Genomic DNA, 19,840 nt, shown 5'->3' with positions numbered 1-19,840 from the left:
GGCAAAGTCCACGTTTATTCTGCTGACCTCTACTCCTGATACATATCTGGCCTTCTCTGGACGAAGAGATTGACGGGTGGGTGGACGGATGATTGACTGGCGGAAAATGGAAGGAGCAGATGGGCGGATGGATGAAGTACGGCTAGGTAATGAATGGATGGACGCACGGTGACTGGCCGTCAGCTACGGTCTGCGTCCTCGGTGCTCAGAGAACCTGGCACTGTCCCCTCTCCGGTCGTTTTCCCTTTCTCACCTCGGGCGGTGCTATGAATGCGGTGCGACCACCTAGGACTGTGCGTGTGAGCACAGTCTGGCCCGCGCGTAGCGGGCGCTCCGTAAATTTACCCTTTAGCGTCATCTCACTTTCAGGCAGGCTCCGCAGGCGGGCACCGGGCGGAGCTCGCGCCTGCGCCAGCGGTGGGCACTGCCGGCGCCACGTGGACACGGAAAGCAGCAGGACCGGCGGACCCGCGGGGCGGGGCGTGCAGCGGGGGCGGGGCGTGCCGGCGGGGCGTGCCTCGGAGACCCGGATGCGGCCCCGCCCCCGTCCGCGGAACCGGAAGTGGAGCGGGGCGCCTGGGAGCTGCGGGCGCGGCGGAGGCCGGGCAGTGCCGAGCCGGACCAGACCGACCGCGGGCGGCGGTGAGCGAGCTCGGCCTGGGCCGGGCGTGGGAGCGGGCCGGTTCCTCAGCTGCGGTCCCCGGGCGCAGCCAGGTCCCGAAACGGGAAGGAAGTGGCGGCCGCGGCGGTCTCGCCGCATTTCCGCTCGCGGTTTCGCGCGCGGGGGGAGCGCGGGCGAGGCTTCCCCGGGCTGGGGGCCGAGGTCAGAGAAGGGGATGGGCGGGCCGGGGGCCGAGGGGACGGGCCGGGGGCTGAGGGAAGGGGCCGAGGTCAGAGAAGGGGATGGGCGGGCCGGGGGCTGAGGGGACGGGCCGGGGGCTGAGGGGACGGGCCGCGCCTGAGGGAAGGGGCCGGGGGCTGAGGGAAGGGGCCGGGGGCTGAGGGAAGGGGCCGGGGGCTGAGGGGACGGGCCGGGGGCTGAGGGAAGGGGCCGGGGGCTGAGGGAAGGGGCCGGGGGCTGAGGGGACGGGCCGGGGGCTGAGGGAAGGGGCCGGGGGCTGAGGGAAGGGGCCGGGGGCTGAGGGGACGGGCCGGGGGCTGACGGAAGGGGCCGCGCCTGAGGGAAGGGGCCGGGGCTGAGGGAAGGGGCCGCGCCCGAGGGAAGTCCTGGGGAGGGGCATGAGGTCGGAGAAAGAGGGGCGGGCTGGGGGAAGGGGAAAGGGTCAGGGCCTGAGGGGTCAGGGCACGCGGTTCTGAGGGGCTTGGGAGGAGGGTCCAGGGTCTGAGCGGAGGATGCCCGGGCTCCTGGGAGGAAGGGGCCAGAGGGTTGAGGGGGGCGTCTAGGATAGGAGAGGGGCCCTACAGAAGGGGTGCAGGACCTGGGGGTCGGGAGGAAGCGGGGGGCCGGGCCCCGAGTGTTAGGGGAAGGGGGACAAGGGCTCAGAGGGTCCTGGGAAGAGCGGGGACCGCCGGGCAGGTGGTCCAGGACTTGGAGGGTTGGGGAAGGGGGCGGAGAGCCGACAGGGTCTAGGGACAGAGAGGGGCCCTACCGGAAGGGGAGGTCCCGGACTCGGGAGGTCAGGGGGCGGAGGGCTGAGGGGGGAGGGTCCGGGGTCTCCCTATGGCAGGGCGGGCCGCTCACTCCCAGCTCCCGGGCCCACCACACCTACGGGGAGATGTTGCAATCAGGTCATTGGAAATGCAGCGACCGGCGCGGCAGCAGAGTTGAGCGGCTCTGGATTGGGACCAGCCCCTCCTCTGGGTGCGAGCTGGAAGTCACCTGGAAGGGAGTCACTCTCGTGCAAGCTTGGTGCTCCTGCAGAGGGTCTGGGGCGAAGGGGACAAGGCTTCCTTCCCGTGGAATCTGGCCGCGTCAGGCCCGGGGGAGCAGGGGTGAGGAACACACTTCCCGCTGGACGGAGCTCCGAGGCGTCCCGGGCGAGCGCCCCGCTGGGCTCTGCAGTGACCTGGCCCCCGGAGCTCCGTGGGGGCTTAACCCGCTGGGGCCGACCGCGTGATTCGCCCCGCCGCCCCGCTGGCTGGCGCTGGGCAGGGCCTGACGGCGGGTGAGTCACCGCGCTGGTGCCAGAGGCTGGCCCGCCGCGCCTCTCGGGGTGGAAAGTGTTCCCAGACCGAGAGAGGAGCGAGGAGGGGTGTGCGGGGTTGTCCTTTATGCTCTGCTCAACACCCCTGTCAGTAACTGGCAGTGTGTCCCCCACTATCTTTTATTTGAAGCATTTTGAGAGACAGATCTGTAAAAAAACTTAACTTGGAGTCATTGGTGATTCAGATCTTTGGTCAGTACAGTGCAGCCAGGGGCTGGGTAAGCGCATGGTTGAGAGAGACAGTTGGGAGCCCTGGGGTCTGCCCTGTGTTGCAATGGGCCCCGTCCTGGGCCCCTTGTTCATCAGGGGTCTTGTCTTTCACTGTGCAGGAGGCAGGGGTGGGAGGGGAGTCCTCTGAGTAACGGTGGTGTGGAGAGTGGGCCTGGTGAGACCTGTTTCCTCTGCTACACTGGAGAGGGTGGGCGAATAGATGGGCTTACTTAGTGTGGGTGGTTTCATCACCTCAGAGAAACCTTATGGGGTTCCCTCAGCCCCCAGCACTAGGCAGCCGCTAGTCTGCTTTTTCTGTCTGTAGACTTAGCAGATCTGGCCACTCACAGAAATGGGCCTGTATCATATATGGGCTTCTGTGTCCGGGTCTTTTACTTCGTGTAAGATTTTTAAGAGTCGTCCATGGTGTAGTGGGAGACAGTACTTCACTCCTTATCGTCAGGTATTAGTAACATTTCATTGAATGGATGGACCACCTGCTGCGCGTCTGTCGTTTCACACGGATATTGGGTTATTTTTCACTTTGGGCTGTTAGGAGTGATGCTCTGTGAATAAGTTTTCTGTATACCTAGGAGTGGAGTTGCTGGGATATATGGCATCTCTTTGTTTAACCTTTTGAACTGACAGATTCTTTCATTTTACATTTCCACCAGCAACATAAGAGCCTTCTGATTTCTGCACACCCTTACCAAACTTGTCTGGTAACAGACAATGTGTGTGGTATCTCAATGTGTGGAGTGGTATCTCAAAAGTTGGCTTTGATATGTGTGGAGTGGTATCTCAAAAGTTGGCTTTGATATGCATTCGCTTGATGGTTAGTGATATTGTCTTTTCACAAGCTTATCATCCATTTGTATGTCTTTGGAGAAATGTCTATTCAGATCCTTTCACCATTTAAAAATGTGGTTAATTGTCCTTTTTATTATTGACTTGGCTGATCGCCGAAGAATTGATGCTTTTGAACTGTGGTGCTGGAGAAGACTCTTGAGAGTCCCTTGGACTGCAAGGAGATCAAACCAGTCCATTCTAGAGGAGATCAATCCTGGGTGTTCATTGGAGGGACTAATGCTAAAGCTGAAACTGCAATACTTTGGCCACCTCATGCGACGAGTTGACTCACTGGAAAAGACTCTGATGCTGGGAAAGGTTGGGGGCGGGAGGAGAAGGGGATGACAGAGAGTGAGATGGCTGGATGGCATCACCGACTCTGTGGACATGAGTTTGAGTGAACTCTGGGAGTTGGTGATGGACAGGGAGGCCTGGCGTGCTGTGATTCATGGGGTCGCAGAGAGTCGGACACGACTGATCGACTGAACTGAACTGAAGAGTTCTTTATATATTCTGGATAGATCATTGACACTTGAAAACAGTATCTCTCATTCTGTAAGTTGTATTCACTTTGATGGGTGTCTTTTTTTATAAGCAAAAAGTTTAAAGTTTTGTCCAATTTTTTTTTTTCTGTATTCACTTGTGCTTTTCGTGTCACATCTAAGGTTTGTTGTCAAATTCAAGGTGATGAAAATCTTATGTTGTTTTCTAAGAATTTAATAGTTTTAGTTCAGACACAGGTTTTTTGATCCATTTTTTCCAGTTAATTTTTGTGTGTGGTGTGAATTAGGAGTCCAGGGGCATAATCTTCGGATCAAAAAAAAAAAAAAAAAGCCTTCAATTTTTCAAAGAGTTGTTTTCATGATTTTTTTTAATTAAAAATATTGAGCGGGAATAAATTATTATAGATTTGACCCTATCACTAGCTACCCTTGGGAATATTTTCGTAGATGCTGGATGATAACTGCAGTACCCAGAATGTACTAAGCAACCTACACAATTTTAAGATTTCTAAAGACAGAATAGAGGAAGGCCAGCAGAGCATCTTCTGTCTGGTTGCTAATGCATGCCAGGCCACATGTCACCGCAGACGGTGTGTGCCTGTGACTGGTCTATTCTGGGGAACAAAGGGATTCTAGTCATCGGTAATGTCTAGCAGTGCTGTGTCTAGTCAGGGCTGTCCTGTGGTCTTAGGTAAGAGCTGCTGAGCTGGTGGGTCACAGGATTGGAGTCTTGGTCTTTATGAAGTAACCCTACCCATTCGTTAGAGACACAACTTGCTTCTCCTTTGCTCCCCCAAGTCACCGTTCTTCACGTTCCGATAGCTGTCACTGCTCTGAGTTCTAGCCCAGCCATGTAACCATCCCTTTGGGGAGTGCTTCTCATATATACATATATATGTGAAAGGGTGAGAGTGCTAGTCCCTCAGTCATGTCTGACTCTGTGACCCCATGGACTATAGCCGCCAGGCTAATCTGTTCATGGAATTCTGCCTGCAAGAATATTGGAGTGGAATCTTCCCCATCCAGGGGTCGAACCTGGGTCTCCTGCATTGCCGGCAGCTTCTTTACTGTCTGAGCCACCGGGGGAGCCATATATGTACACACACACACACACACACACACACACACACACAATTTGCTTCTTTACTGTCTGAGCCACCGGGGGAGCCATATATGTACACACACACACACACACACACACAATTTGCTTCTTTACTGTCTGAGCCACCGGGGGAGCCATATATGTACACACACACACACACACACACACACACACACACACACACACACACAATTTGCTTCTTTACTGTCTGAGCCACCGGGGGAGCCATATATGTACACACACACACACACACACACACACAATTTGCTTCTTTACTGTCTGAGCCACCGGGGGAGCCATATATGTACACACACACACACACACACACAATTTTATTGCAGAATAAATTAGGATGAACCAGAAATGGAAAGCTCTCGGGATTATAGCAAACAGAAATGTACGCTAGCAATTGAGGCAATGATTTCCGTCTGCATTAAGAAGAAACTTCATACAGTTGTGAATCGTATGGAACTTCTTTATTTCCTGTAGTTTCTCACTGTGGCTGAAAGTCAGTTGAACTCTGGTTAGGGAAATGCAAATCTTCCCACCCTCTTCACGTTTCTTTACAAAACCTTGTTATGTTGGGGAGGATTTCAGAGGTATTCTAAAAGGATCTCAGTGCACAAAGATTTGCCCAGGGTGCCTGTCAGCACATATCCTTCTGAGCTTTTTACTCTTAGTCTTTTTACAGACAGAAGCTCTCCCCAATGCCTGGGAATTCCTCGTTGGATTCCTGTGTTTTCAGCAGAGTTTTGTGAGCGTCTCGCGTCTGCGCCTGGAGAAGAAAGGTTTGTGCACTGTGATCGTGCCCATACGGTCTACTGGGCAGGCAGGGGAGCCCCTGTGACAAGGAATGTGAGGGGTGTTCTCTCCCTGGGTTTGCAGAGATAGGGATGATAACTTTCTGGGAGGAAATTTTCTTATTTAAAAGATAAAGTCAATTTCTGTGTTGCCTGTGGTCTAGAAAGTGGAGGGGATTCCACACGACCCTGGAGTGGAGGACCCAGGGCACTCCCTCCCACCTGGTAGCCCCCTGGCCCCTTCTTCCTGTTCCGTGGTGGTGGGGAGCCCATGGCCATGATGCTGGGGCAAGCTGGCCAGTGCTCACCTGCCCACGAGAGAGGCTGGCTTCTGGAGAGTGGGCCCTGTGATTTCTGCACTGCCAGTATGGAGAAGCCACAGGCCAGGACGTGGCTTTCACCTTGGTCTTGGGTGGGGAGTGAGTCTTGCTGCAGACCCTGTCCTTCTGCATGACTGGCCGTCCCCTCACTGGCTGAGGAGACCACTAGGCAGCTGGAGTCCTGTGGGTGGGCGGCTCCTTCTCATGCCAGTGTGGTTCCACGGGCAGTCTTGACTCGGGGAGGCAGAGGTTTCGGGCAGTGTTTGGCTTTCAGACAGCTGTGTCTCCATCTGTGAATGGGCATGCTGGTTGTGCCCGCCGTGGCTGAGCCTGGTCTGTCGTCCCTTGAAGATTGTGTCCAAAGCAGTTTGTGTCAGGGCGCTTCCTGCCTTGCTTCACCTAGTCAGAGGGGAGCACGGGTCCCAGCGGGACAGGGTCCAGGGGACTGTGTTGGTCCTGCCCACCTGGTGGCGCATGCTTCCCTGCCCAGGTGGCGTGGCAGGAGTCCAGTTTGGGAACCTGAGAGCCGTGCCCCTCGATCCACCCTGCCACCACTTTGGACTTGTGACCTAGCAGAGCCGGGGTGCAGGTGGACCCGACTGGGGGGTCTCAGGCCTTCAAAGGGCTCCCGTCTGTCTGGGTCCACACAGAGCACAGAGCGTGTGGCCCCATCACGTGAGGCGGGCAGTGTCCTCAGCTCAGACACCAGGGTGTGGGCTTCTGGTTGAGTGAAAACAAGCCTTCAGTTGCTTCCTGGCCTGTGAGCAGTTTTATGGGGACTTCTGGGGAGAACAGAACCATTCTTCTCATTGCTTTCTTTTGAAGTCCTGAAAGGCTAGATTTTGCCTTTGCAGGTACGGAAAGAGCAGTGTGGTTCGGCTGTGAGGCTGTGTCATTGTTCTCCGAGCCGATTACAGAGTTTCAGGGCCCTGCCTCAGGGCTGCCCGGCACAGAAGTTGGCATTCTGTGTGCCCTGCGTTTCCCCAAGTAGATGGCAAAGCAGCCCTTGAATGATTTATTGACTTGTCAGAGTCTAAGTTAAGAAAATCATTGTTAGGTTTCCAGTAATTATTTTTAAGTCAAAATGGATGCTTTAAAAGAAGAATTGTGATAAAATAGAGCAGACTTTACAGTTGGCGACAGTGCATTCCCAGTGTTGAACAGCACTGTTGTCAGGAGACTTAGTCGGGGAGGTTCCCATTGAGTGAAGTAGCACACGTGACTTTATTTTCTAGGACATGTTCTCACTTGAGTTGAAGCCCAGAGTATTTCTTCTGTGCTTCTGCCCTTTGACTGCAATGTTAGAGCTCTCATGTTAGGTTCCCTTTGATCCCTTCTGGTGTCACTCAGGCACGGGGATTATGCATGACCTTTTTTTCTTTTTAAAAAAAGAAAAAATCTGTTTAGCCGTGCCAGGTCTTGGTTGTGAGCTGCAGGAATCTAGTTCCCTGACTGGGGATTGAACCTGGGCCCCTGGCATTGGGAGCAGGGAGTCTTAGCTGCTGGACCCCCAGGGAAGTCCCATGAGTGGACCTCTTGAGCACATAGCTCCCTGCCCTCCCTGTGCCGTCTAGGGTTTTGGGGTCCTGGGCAGAGCGTCTGTGTGGGCCTCTGAGCAGGGCTCTGCCGGCATCTGTGACCCTCAGCGCTGCTCTTCCAGATGTGGAAAGCTTCGGCCGGCCACACCGTGTCCATCACCCCGGACGACGGGGGAGCTGATGACTGGGAGACCGACCCTGATTTTGTGGTAGGAGCCGCCATTCTGCCTGCCTCTCCCGTCTCCTGAAGTGGATCCTCCCAGGTTTTTGGTTTGGTGGGTGGGTGGGGGGCTGTTTTACAGTCCAGGGTGTGGGGTGTACTTGTTCTTTATTTTTCTTTTCAGAATGACGTAAGTGAAAAAGAGCAGAGATGGGGGGCCAAAACCGTCCAAGGATCTGGGCACCAGGAGCACATCGAGTAAGAGCTGTTCTCGGTCTTTGCGTGACAGAGACATTCTGCCCCGCGAGGGGCGAGGTGGGGCCTGCTCCCCGCGAGGGCCCTGCCTCCGCGTCGTCTGGCCCCTTGTGGCTCACGCAGGGGGTGAAAAGCGGGCTGGCCTGTATGCTCTTGGGCGTCTGTGGATGTGCATCTGTGTAGACGCGCTCAGTGGGTGAAAATTCTCACTGCTGGTCTTTCCTGTACTTTTAATTCTCCAGTCTGGTTTTGAAGCTGCGGTTTTCATCCGGGAACACAGTTACCTAAGCTGTTCTCTCTGCAGATGGGAGGTTTCTAAAACGTGGGCTGTGTTTGAAGACATGAGATCAGAAACACTCCCTCCTTAATTTGTATTGTTTTGTTACAATGTTACCATTCTGTTGTTGTCAGTTGGATAACATGAGCTGAATCCTGAACTTCTTGTTCTCATGAAGGTCCAGATGGGGGAATTGCAGGAAGCAGGGATTGTCCCTGACTTGGCCAGTCTTAACTCGCCACCTCCGGGGCAGCTTGTTTTCTTGTTGGGGGGTGTAGATAAAAGGGCCTTTGAGAATGTGCTCAGACTTTTATTTCTGGCTGCCCTGGCCTCAGTGCGGGCATGTGCTCCCCTGCCCTGGTTGTGACCGGTTGGGTCGTTCACAAAGTGCTGGTCTTGGCTCTAGGAACTCTGCAGTGAAATGAAGCTCTTATTGGCTGAGAAGGGTTCAGCCGTCCATCCAGAAAAGTGGGTAAAGTCTGCAGTGTGGGCATTTTAGACACAAGTGTTCCTCCCTCCCTGACTCGCTGAGCCCGCCACCTCCACCTCACAGCTCTTCGGAGGAAGGGCCTGGGACCGGCCGGAGGAGCTGGTGCTGGGAGCTGCCTCGGGTTCCCTGCTCTGGGGTCAGGCTGAGTGCTGACCTGGTTTTGTCATCCAGGCCTCTTAGCCCGGTTGTTCCCCGTGGTTTCAAAACACGTTGGGGAGGGCAGATTGGAGAAGAAAGGAACTCTCTCTGGTCAGACAGCCTGTGGGTGGGTTAGAATTCAGAGAACACCCAAGGCAGGATTGCTTTCGGTGTCCTGAGGTCCCTCCGTGGTGCTTGGAGGCTGGTCTTCTTCCCCATCTCGTCAGGGGCTCGGGAGGTGGCCAGGCCTGGTTGGTGTTCTATGCTGCATGTCCGGGATTGCCATCCGGATGTGGAGATGTGGCTGTGGTATGAGGTGACCTCAGCGGCCCTGGGGGACAGCTGCCCGGCCTGCCCGGTTCTGGCTGCATCTGGTGGTCTGTCCCGCTGCTCCTAGCGCTTAAAGTAAAAGTGGCTTTTACATCTTAAGTTCTGAAAGCCTCTCACTTCAGCTTTGAATGGAAAGCCAGGGTGCTTCCCGTAGCGAGAAGCCGTCTGAATATTCCACATCTCTGGGCTCCTGGCCCAGGGTCGTCCGGGTGCACGCCTGTGGGCTTTGTCTCCCGTTTGCCTCTGGTGATGTTTATGGAGCTGGCTCTCCTGGGTCAGGTGTCTGGTGAACCCGAGAAGCTGTCCTCCACTTGGTGGAATGCTGTCCCCATCATACTCCAGCTTCTGTAGGGGCTTGGAGATGACTCACTGTGTGTGTTCAGACTTGGTTTTTTTTTCCCATTAACCTGCATCTGACTCCGAGAACTGCTGGAGTTGGGGGCAGCTGGAGGTGCAATAAAGTGAACACAAGGGAGGCTGGGCCGGGGAGCCACCGGGGAACGAAACCTAACAGAATGCAGACATGACGTCCTTGTCTGTCTTACCAGAAAGCACAGACACATGTCTTGGCTGGCTGGCTGACCGATTTGTTCGTCTTCCATCTCTTCCCTCCAAGCATCCACAAGCTGCGGGAGAATGTGTTTCAAGAACACCAGACCCTCAAGGAGAAGGAGCTGGAAACGGGACCCAAAGCCTCACACGGCTACGGAGGGAAGTTTGGCGTGGAGCAGGACAGGATGGACAAGGTGAGTGCCGGCCCACGTGGTGTCAGGGTCCTGGCGTGCTTGACCTCGCCAGGGTCAGCAGGGTCGTCACTCAGCCCTCCCCCTCCATCGAAAAGTTGGGAGTCCACTTGTTGAAGACAAGATTTGCCAGAAGTCACCTTCTCTCAGTTAATCTTAGCCAAGAAGGGCTGCGGTTTCTGGAAGCTCTCTTCAGAGTCTGAGTTGCTGGGGAGGGAGTGGTGTGCTCGGAAGCTTGGAGCTGGAGATGAGGCCGGCTCTGACCGGAACGGAGGCCCGCAGATGTCTGGACTGTTCCCTGGGCGTCACCTGTGGTTCGGGCTGCAGCCTTAGTGGTTCCCATCTGCAGCCCAGAGCCGAGTTTCAGCGCTTGGTTTCACGTCGAGACTGGAAGGTCAGCCGCTTGACCTGCTGTCCTTCCTGCACTTGGTGACCTTCAGTGAAGACCCTGGCTGCTGGCGTCAAGCCGTGGCCCACCAGGCTGAGGACAGGCAGGTCTAGGAAGGTGGGACTGAAGCTCTTAACAGAGCAGCATCCTTTGCTGGTACTTGGAGAAGGGGCTGGATCCTCTGGGGGCTGTGTCCGCCCTGCAGAGAAGACAGTAGATTGGAGCAGGTGTGCTGCGTGTGCAGGGAAGTGGGTGTGTGTTTCCCAGGCTGGGTAACTTGAGATGTCTGCGTTTGCTCTGTGCTGAGGTGTCAGCTGGGGGCGGGTTCCTCTGTAATTCCACCCTGTCCCCCTTGTGCCCGGATCAGACTCAGCTCGGAATGACAGGGCTTGTTGCACTCATGGGCCAGCACCTGCCTGAGAGAGGGGCGCCCCCCACGACCAGAGTGTCACCCTGCTTCTTGCAGTGCTCTGCCTGGCGCTGCCTGTCTGAAAAGAAATAGAGGCTCGTCAGTGTAGGACCAAGGCCAGTCTCGGGGAGAAAGCTGTTTTGATTAGAAAGTTGGGAGAGTCTCTAAGCTTTCACTCTGGCCATATTTTTGGAACAGTTCTCTGACTTCTTAGTGACGACGAGTCACGCTGGGGGATCCTTCGGGCATGCTGCTGCCTCCATGTTACCTTGTTAATGTTTTCTGCGTGAGACCCCCCCAAAGCTGCAGATGGGTGGTCTTTGCCACAGGTTTTCCGAGGCTGCGGTGCTCTGGATCAGGTGTTAGCTGTGGGCATCGGATCCAGCCTGGGAGGGAGAGAAAGTAACAGCTTCGGACTGGAAAGTAAAACCTGCTTTGCTCCCCGGCTGTGGAAGAATGCGTGCCCTGAGCTGCCTGCAGAGCTATCAGCGGTGGTGGTGACCCTGTGGGGGTTGGACCCTAAACCTTGCCTCTGAAGTTCCAGATGAAGAAGCGGGAGAGGAGTTGGTAGTGCGCCGGCAGGCCCCTTGCTGTATTGTAAGAGGGCCAAGGTGGGGGTGACTCCCTGAGGAGGAGCTAGGCTTTGGACGAGCCGCCTCCTCGCCCGGCACTGGGTCAAGTATCAGTCACCTGTCCTGTGTCCTCTGTCCACAAAGAGGTCCGTGACCACGGTCCATTCTGCCGAGGGCGCCTGGAGCCTTACTCTGAGGGTTGGGCCTGGGTGACTGGAGCAGCATGGGGCCACTCAGAGTTCGGGGTGTAAATATTTTAGTTTCCTGGCCACCACAGGGTCTCAGGTGGCTCCTGAACTAGCTGTATTGTCTTGACACAAAGTTAGGCATAGATTTCCTGTAAATGAACAGATGTGGTATGTTCCAGAAAGCTTTATTTACAAAGAAGCTTGGTGCTGGACGTGGGCCGCAGGCCCTGGCTTGCTGACCACACAGCGGAAAGCTGGGGGTGGACTGCTCGGTCAGCATGTGGCCTTCAGAGGCCACCAGAGCCGCCTCACCGCCCCCAGGCAGGCCCCACTCCACACCAGGGCAGGCTGGCTGGGTGGCAGGTGTCGACGCTGAGCATGTGGTGTGCCTGAAGCGTGCCATCCGTGTGCCGGTTTGTGACCTGATTCCTGGGTCACGTGCTTTGACAGTGTCCTGCCTGGGGAGGGTGATCACTGCCGGCAGTCTTCTGGAAGCGGTCTCAGGAGTCGTTGGCAGGCTGCTGGCTCTGGTGCTGGTTGGGGCCTGGCCTCCTGATTCTTCATGCCCAGGCACCTCAGGAGGCCCCCTGTGCCTGGGGTTCGGGTGACTTCTGGGGAGCCTGGTGTGGAGAGGGTTCAGGAACACCAGACTGGGGGCCCTGGCGTGGTGATGCCCCTGGAGTCACCTCCCACTGGGCTGGCTGGGGCTGGCTGCCTCGGTGGGGGGCGGGTGCAGTGTGGCAGAGCCGGTGGGTGACTAACGCTCCGCTTTTGCCCCTGTTGCAGTCGGCTGTCGGCCACGAGTATCGGTCCAAGCTCTCCAAGCACTGCTCGCAGGTTGACTCTGTCCGGGGGTTTGGAGGCAGGTTCGGTGTCCAGGCGGACAGGGTGGACCAGGTGAGTGAGGCACCGCGGGTGGCCTTGTAGGCGCAGCTCGCTCCGGGTGTCCCCTGGGCATCTCGGAGTGTTGCAGAGCTGCCTTGGACTGTGGGAGTGCAAGGTGGGGTTCCCGAGCACAGGCTTCTGAGGCCCCTCCCGCCCTTGCTTCTCAGAGTCTCTGAGATGGTTGGCTGTTTAAGAGGTGGGAGGGTTTTCCCCTGATTGCTGTAGAAACCCTCATGTTGGTGCCTGCTCATTGAGTGGCCCTGGGATGGCCTTCGACGTGTCCTGGGGGACAGTGGGGACCCCCTGTGTCACAGTGACAGAGGGCCCCGCTCACACCCACTGCCAGGGCTGTACTGAGCGTCTGATGCTGTTCCTCTGGTCCGAGGCCCTGGCTCCGGGCCGGCAGTCCCCTCATTTTACGTCATAGCATTGAGAACTGCCTTGTTCATTGGCTGGGGCGGCCCCCGGGCTTCAATGAGTGTTTCAAGGTGTGCAGATTCAAAATACTGGTGCTTTGGGCATTAGTAGCTTAGAAAATAAAAAATCAAGAAATACCAATAACACAGTTCATGTTTTTTAAAATGTCACGTGTCGTGGATCCAGACGTTGAAATCTGGATCTCCTCTTTTTCTGTGACTGCAGTCTGCCGTGGGCTTCGAGTACCAGGGGAAGACCGAGAAACACGCCTCGCAGAAAGGTGAGCTGGGAAGATGCAGAAAGCCGCCCCCCCGCTTTTGAAGGGCAGGAGCATGTTGTCTCTTGCAGCCTCGAACGGAGGGGGCAGGACACGGCCCTCCCCTCAGGCTTCGGGGGTGGTGTGGTGTGGCGGGACCCCTGGCAGGCAGCGCGTGGGCCCGGTGTCTTGTGTCTGCTCATTGCTTCCCTCTCCTCTGAGCTTCGTTGCCTTGGGCACAGTTTGCTCTTAAGCTTGGTTGGCTTTCCCCTTAGGATAGTAACCGGAGCCGTTTCATTGCTGATGGCTTGCACAGTGTATGAGCCGTCTTGAACACAGTGCTGGCTGGTCTTCGTGAGCGCATGTTCCCTCGTAAGCCCTTTTTTAAATGAAAGTACATCACTTCCTCAAAGCGCTCGAGGTGTTTTTTGCGAGCTTGTTTGCTTATGCCTCTCTCAGGGCATCCGATGACCAGGGAAGTAGCCGGCCTGGGAGCGCTCTAGGGGCAGGTCTGTCTGGTCCACCCAGCCCAGGGTGTTGGAGGGCTCCGACCTTTTCTAGAAAGACCCACGTGGCCACGTCCCTTTTTTCATATGCTGAGCTTTATTTGAATGGTTACTTTCCAAAGTGCACCCGTGGCTCACCTCTGCCCTCCAGCCATCGGCAGGGGCCAGACTGCAGGGACACAAGAGACGACATGCAGCGTCGCTTCTGATGGCGGGCGGCTGCTTGTGCTTCTTCACACGCGTTCTTATCTCCTGGTGCACTGTTGCCCAAGACTTTTCTCCTGCTGCTTTTAACCAGAGTGACGTTTTGCCCTGACACGTTTTTCCTGCTACCACCCTGTCTCCCCAGACTACTCGAGCGGTTTCGGTGGCAAGTACGGCGTGCAGTCCGACCGCGTGGACAAGAGCGCCGTGGGCTTCGACTACCAGGGCAAGACGGAGAAGCACGAGTCGCAGAGAGGTGGGCTGGTGGGCCGCCGGGCACCCCGCTGACTGTCGGGGCGCGCACGGCCCCTCGTCGCTTGTGCGGTTACTGACGCAAACCCAGGGAGCGCCCTCTCCCCGCCCAGTTGGTGTATGTTCTGCTGATACAGCTCTCTCAACTTGAAGTGTTTGGACGTCCCTATTCTGACCTGGTCGGTGCAGGGGGTTTGTCGTCGGTTCGATGACTCTCGGTCGTCCGCTGTCTGCAGATTGTGTAGTCCCTGAACTGCTCCTCTCTGGAAGGTGGAATTGAGCTTGTTTCCAGTTTTGGATGTTAAGAACTGACTACCATGAATATTCTTGTCCTTGTATCTTACGTATACGAGTGATTATTTAAAAGATAAGTTCTAGTAGTGGACTTGCTGTGTCAAAGGATGTTGAACTTAAAATTTTGCTGGATGCTGCCAGGTTGTCCTTAGCAGCCAGCCTGACCCTCCCTTCGCCGTGGTGCCCCCTGTTGGAGGTCAGGTACAGCCCTCTGCCCACTGAGGCGCGTGTGTATGGAGTTGGACAAAGACTCGACCCCTGCTGCAGAGGTTGAGATTGGCTGGTTCTTCCGCATGGTATGTTTTGTTTGGCCTGTGCATTCAAGTTTTTGAATCATTGGCAACAGAGAAACTGAGAGCTCACATAGTTTTGTAAATCTCCAGATTTTTTAAGAATCAAAAATGAAAGCCGCCACTGGCAGCACCAGTGACTGGGAGTCTCCGAGGGAAGGGCTGCTGGACCTGAGGGCGTCGCTTCCCTTCTGCCCAAGGGCCCACCTGCCGGGGTGCCTCCCTGTACTGGGAACACACCTGTCCGCCTTTGCCCCGTGTGCATATGCTCGTCAGGACCTGCTGTTGGATCCTGTTCACTTTGCCAGACTTTCTCCCCAGCTGCCCTTGCAGAAGAAGAGCTACGCCTCCAGGAAGCTGGGGTGCAGAGGCCGAAGCACCTGCAGCAGCGCAGGTGTTCTTGGCAGCTCAGCTGCACGGGTGGGGTTGAGTCCCCGCTCACGGGTCTGTGACGGAGCCCGCTGTGTAAAAACAGCTGTCTAGTATTTATAGTAACTTAGCCAGGAGCGGAAGTGACGTTCCTAGAAGGGGCTCCACGTTTATGCTGCTGCTTTGGAGGTGCCCCATCTCGTCTCTGCTGGGGTTGAGGAGGCAGGGTGACTCAGTGTTTTCTTTTTGGCTGCCCGTCCTTGCTCTGCGCAGGCTCTCGGCGCTCAGGCTGCAGCAGTAGCAGCGCACAGGCTCAGGAGTTGTGCTGCATGGGCTTAACTGCCCTGCACCGGGTGGGATCTTCCCAGACCAGGAACTGAACCCGTGCCCCCCCGCATCGGTTTTGCCGGGACTGCCAACGAAGTCCCTGCCTAGGGTGACCTAAAAGCTTGCTCCTGTTGCTCATCCTTGATTTCAGAAGCTTCATGTCAACCTTGTCTTCATGCCGTCTTTTTTAGTAAAGGAGAGATGCTACAATTATTCATTTGCTATATGTACTGCTTTTTGCGGTTCTTCTGTGCATATAGATAATACTTTTAAGTGTTTTCCACATTTGCAGTCTTAGAGTAAGCTTTAAAAAAGTTTGTTTTTTTTTCAGTTATTTACTATTCGATTGCTACAGATCTTAGTTGCCGTATTTAGGATCCTTTTTGCAACTTTTGGAATCTAGATCCCTGACCAGGGGTTGAATCTGGGCTGCCTGCTTTGGGAGCGTGGAGTCTTAAGCCTCTGGACCACCAGGGAGGTCCCCCTGGTTGTTGCTGTTGTTTAATTTGATTTGTTTTTGGCTGCTCTGGGTCTTTGTAGCTGCGAGGACTTTTCTCTAGTTGCGGCAAGCAGGGGGCTGCTCTAGTTGCTATTGCATGGGCCTCTCGTGCAGTGGCTTCTCCTGTCATAGAGCGCGGGCTCTGGGGCGTGTGGACTCAGTAGCTGGAGGGTTCTGGACTCGAGCATAGCCTTGGTAGTCGTGGTGACAGGCTTGGTTGCTCTGCAGTGTGTGAAATCTTCCCGGACCTGGAATTGAACCCGTGTCTCCCACAATGGCAGGCGGATTCTCTACCACTGAGCCACCAGGGAAGCCCCCTTGGTTTGTTTTTTTTTTTTAATGGAATGATAGAAGTCCTTCCTTCCAGACTTCTGAGGTTCACAGTGTGCTTGCTGTTCCTGTGGCTGGTGTGTGAACGGCGCTTTTTCTTGTTTGCAGATTACTCCAAAGGTTTTGGTGGCAAGTACGGTATCGACAAGGACAAGGTGGATAAGAGTGCAGTCGGCTTCGAGTATCAAGGCAAAACCGAGAAGCACGAGTCCCAGAAAGGTGGCCCCAGTTTTCCCTCATTCTCCAGCCAGCAGCTGTTAATGTGCTGGGTGATAATCGGATCAGACACGGAGAACCAGGCACGACCAGGCTGCCTGAGGGCAGATGTTGTGTTAAACACGGAACTTGAAAGCAGCACATATAGAGCAGTGCTGTTAACTTAGAAACCCAGCCCGTGGCCATCTTGTAGCTCTGACGCTTCAGCAGAGCAGCTGGCAACAGCCCTCAAGTTGCCCGTCTGTGTGCGGAAGAGACCTTGCTGGCTCCGCAGTGCTGGTTGAACAGCACGCCTTGGGTCTTCCTTCGTGGGGTCCCATCTCTGTTTATCCAGGAGACCCAGATTGTCGCTGAGGGTGTTTTCTGGACATGGTACAAAGGTCACTGGAAGTTTTACCAAAGGCCTGGAGCAAGTCCACATGCAGGAGCAGGGACGGGTTGAGCGAGCAGTGTGTAACTTTGTGGAGAACCCGCTTTCTCTGTGTTATGCAGGCTGCCTGTTAACCCTCGACTGTGGCCTTTTGTGTTGTCTGTAGACTACGTGAAAGGCTTCGGGGGGAAGTTCGGTGTGCAGACGGACAGACAGGACAAGTGTGCCCTTGGCTGGGACCACCAGGAGAAGCCCCAGCTGCACGAGTCCCAGAAAGGTGCGTTTCCCGTGGCCATCCGAAGTCCAGCTCTGCTCAGGGGTTCCCGCACGCTGGGCCTCGCGGTACTTGTGTTGCAGTGTGTCATGTCTTCTTGGGGGGTGTCATGTCTTCCCGGGGGCTGTCGTGTCTTCCCTGGGGCGGGGAGGGTCCCTCTGCCTCCCTCAGCTTTGAAAAGACCCCTCCGCCTGTAGTGATCCCCTGGGGGTTGTGGTGAGGCCTCTGTTCCCTGGAGCCGTGGCTGCTGTCGCAGTTTCCCAGCGGCTGCTTCTGCCCGCACAGGTGACTTAAGGGCCCTGTGCTGCCAGCCAGTGGGTCCAGAGCGGGGCTGCTGCAGGGCTGGGGACTGGCCGTGTGTGTAATATGTCCCTTTCACATGTGCAGAGACGCATGCTCTTGTCTGCAGTGCAGGCAGGACCATCGAGATGAAGCTTGGAGCCTGGCATGGCTCTTCCCAACCAGCTCACAGACAGTTCCTAGCCTGCTTTCGGGCCTTGGCTGACCCGTTCAGATTTCATTTGTCCTTCAGCCTTTTGAGCCCCTTATGACCATCGGTGATGCCAGGAGCGGGCTCTGTGGCTCCCTCACTCAGCAGGGCTCTCGTTTTCTTGAAGCGATGTGTTTGATTCCTGCAAACCTTCTACGATTTTAACCAAACTTATGTCATGTCTTGGTTGTTTTCTCCACGGTCATCTGTGGATTTTCAGATTATAAGACTGGTTTCGGAGGCAGATTTGGTGTTCAGTCCGAGAGGCAGGACTCCTGTGCTGTGGGGTTTGATTACAAGGAGAAACTGGCCAAACACGGGTCCCAGCAAGGCACAGTTGCTTCCCAGCCCCACCTTCCCCTTCCCATGCCCCCGCTTAGCACAGACCTCAGGCTTGGCCTCTGGTCACCGCTGTCACCGCAGGGCTTGGCTCTCCCCGCACTGCTCTGCGGAGCGGAACCTCCTGCGCACTGTCTTCCCCACTCACTGTCTTCTCACCTGTAAGCTCTGGGGTGTGTGCTTGGTCAAAGGGAGCATGAACTGCAGGTGACTGGTCTCTGGAGCGGGTGCCTGGCCTCCCTCGGTCTTCCTGGCAGCTCTCGCTGTTGACACGGCTGCTGTGACTGGGCCTTCCTGCCCCGAGGCCGGGAGAAATGTGTTTGCTTCAGTGCGCTTACTGGCCTTGGACAAGAGGGGCACAGGGCAGGTGTGTCCACAGGGCTTTTGGGTCTCAGTTGTGGGGGTGTTCTTTGAATTTTGTTTTTTGATGACCCTGTTTGCGTGTAATTTCTTCACAACGAAGCAGACAGTAGGTACAGGAAGCTGGAAATCACAGGAGGTTTCTGGGTGTGTTTAGGTACAGGAAGCGGAATCACAGGAGGGTCTGGGTGTGTGCTCGGGTTCAGGAAGCTGGAATCACAGGAGGGTCTGGATGTGTGCTCGTGTTCAGGAAGCTGGAATCACAGGAGGGTCTGACTGTGTGCTTGGGTTCAGGAAGCTGGAATCACAGGAGGGTCTGGGTGTGTGCTCGGGTTCAGGAAGCTGGAATCACAGGAGGGTCTGAGTGTGTGCTCGGGTTCAGGAAGCTGGAATCACAGGAGGGTCTGAGTGTGTGCTCGGGTTCAGGAAGCTGGAATCACAGGAGGGTCTGAGTGTGTGCTCGGGTTCAGGAAGCTGAAATCACAGGAGGGTCTGACTGTGTGCTCAGTCGGGTTCAGGAAGCTGGAATCACAGGAGGGTCTGGGTGTGTGCTCGGGTTCAGGAAGCTGGAATCACAGGAGGGTCTGAGTGTGTGCTCGGGTTTAGGAAGCTGGAATCACAGGAGGGTCTGAGTGTGTCCTTAGGTTCAGGAAGCTGGAATCACAGGAGGGTCTGACTGTGTGCTCAGTCGGGTTCAGGAAGCTGGAATCACAGGAGGGTCTGGGTGTGTGCTCGGGTTCAGGAAGCTGGAATCACAGGAGGGTCTGAGTGTGTGCTCGGGTTCAGGAAGCTGGAATCACAGGAGGGTCTGAGTGTGTGCTTAGGTTCAGGAAGCTGGAATCACAGGAGGGTCTGACTGTGTACTCAGGATCAAGAAGCTGGAATCACAGGAGGGTCTGACTGTGTGCTCAGGTTCAGGAAGCTAGAATCACAGGAGGGTCTGGGTGTGTGCTCGGGTTCAGGAAGCTGGAATCATAGGAGGGTCTGGGTGTGTGCTCGGGTTCAGGAAGCTGGAATCACAGGAGGGTCTGAGTGTGTGCTTGGGTTCAGGAAGCTGGAATCACAGGAGGGTCTGGGTGTGTGCTTGGGTTCAGGAAGCTGGAATCACAGGAGGGTCTGGGTGTGTGCTCGGGTTCAGGAAGCTGAAATCACAGGAGGGTCTGACTGTGTGCTCAGTTGGGTTCAGGAAGCTGGAATCACAGGAGGGTCTGGGTGTGTGCTCGGGTTCAGGAAGCTGGAATCACAGGAGGGTCTGGATGTGTGCTCGTGTTCAGGAAGCTGGAATCACAGGAGGGTCTGAGTGTGTGCTTGGGTTCAGGAAGCTGGAATCACAGGAGGGTCTGAGTGTGTGCTCGGGTTCAGGAAGCTGGAATCACAGGAGGGTCTGAGTGTGTGCTCGGGTTCAGGAAGCTGGAATCACAGGAGGGTCTGAGTGTGTGCTCGGGTTCAGGAAGCTGGAATCACAGGAGGGTCTGAGTGTGTGCTCGGGTTCAGGAAGCTGGAATCACAGGAGGGTCTGAGTGTGTGCTTAGGTTCAGGAAGCTGGAATCACAGGAGGGTCTGGGTGTGTGCTCGGGTTCAGGAAGCTGGAATCACAGGAGGGTCTGAGTGTGTGCTCGGGTTCAGGAAGCTGGAATCACAGGAGGGTCTGAGTGTGTGCTTAGGTTCAGGAAGCTGGAATCACAGGAGGGTCTGACTGTGTACTCAGGTTCAAGAAGCTGGAAT

At 55.8% G+C, this 19,840-nt stretch overlaps 1 protein-coding gene across 6 annotated transcripts in view; it reads left to right on the top strand.

Moving 5' to 3' along the window:
- The first annotated feature begins 565 nt into the window (after nt 1–565).
- The window catches only part of CTTN (cortactin), a 29,202-nt gene continuing 9,927 nt past the window's right edge, over nt 566–19,840 (top strand). The window contains exons 1-11 of one of the 6 annotated variants that reach the window (XM_055415283.2): nt 600–642; nt 5,521–5,617; nt 7,610–7,696; nt 7,832–7,905; nt 9,754–9,883; nt 12,224–12,334; nt 12,965–13,019; nt 13,851–13,961; nt 16,175–16,285; nt 16,819–16,929; nt 17,637–17,747. In XM_055415283.2, coding sequence (XP_055271258.2) covers nt 7,610–7,696; nt 7,832–7,905; nt 9,754–9,883; nt 12,224–12,334; nt 12,965–13,019; nt 13,851–13,961; nt 16,175–16,285; nt 16,819–16,929; nt 17,637–17,747 — 901 coding nt within the window. In that variant the 5' untranslated portion in view covers nt 600–642; nt 5,521–5,617. Of the gene's footprint in view, nt 643–669; nt 824–1,700; nt 1,954–5,509; nt 5,618–7,609; nt 7,697–7,831; nt 7,906–9,753; nt 9,884–12,223; nt 12,335–12,964; nt 13,020–13,850; nt 13,962–16,174; nt 16,286–16,818; nt 16,930–17,636; nt 17,748–19,840 lie in introns of those variants that run through there. The other 5 variants (XM_055415286.2, XM_055415287.2, XM_055415288.2 and 2 more) reach the window with 5 other exon arrangements.

This window comes from Moschus berezovskii, chromosome 25, assembly GCF_049115385.1.
Source record: "Moschus berezovskii isolate FMDL1 chromosome 25, NW_MosBer_1.0, whole genome shotgun sequence".
Taxonomy (NCBI): domain Eukaryota; kingdom Metazoa; phylum Chordata; class Mammalia; order Artiodactyla; family Moschidae; genus Moschus; species Moschus berezovskii.
Note: the sequence above shows the minus strand (reverse complement) of the source record. Positions and strands in the feature narration are given on the sequence as shown.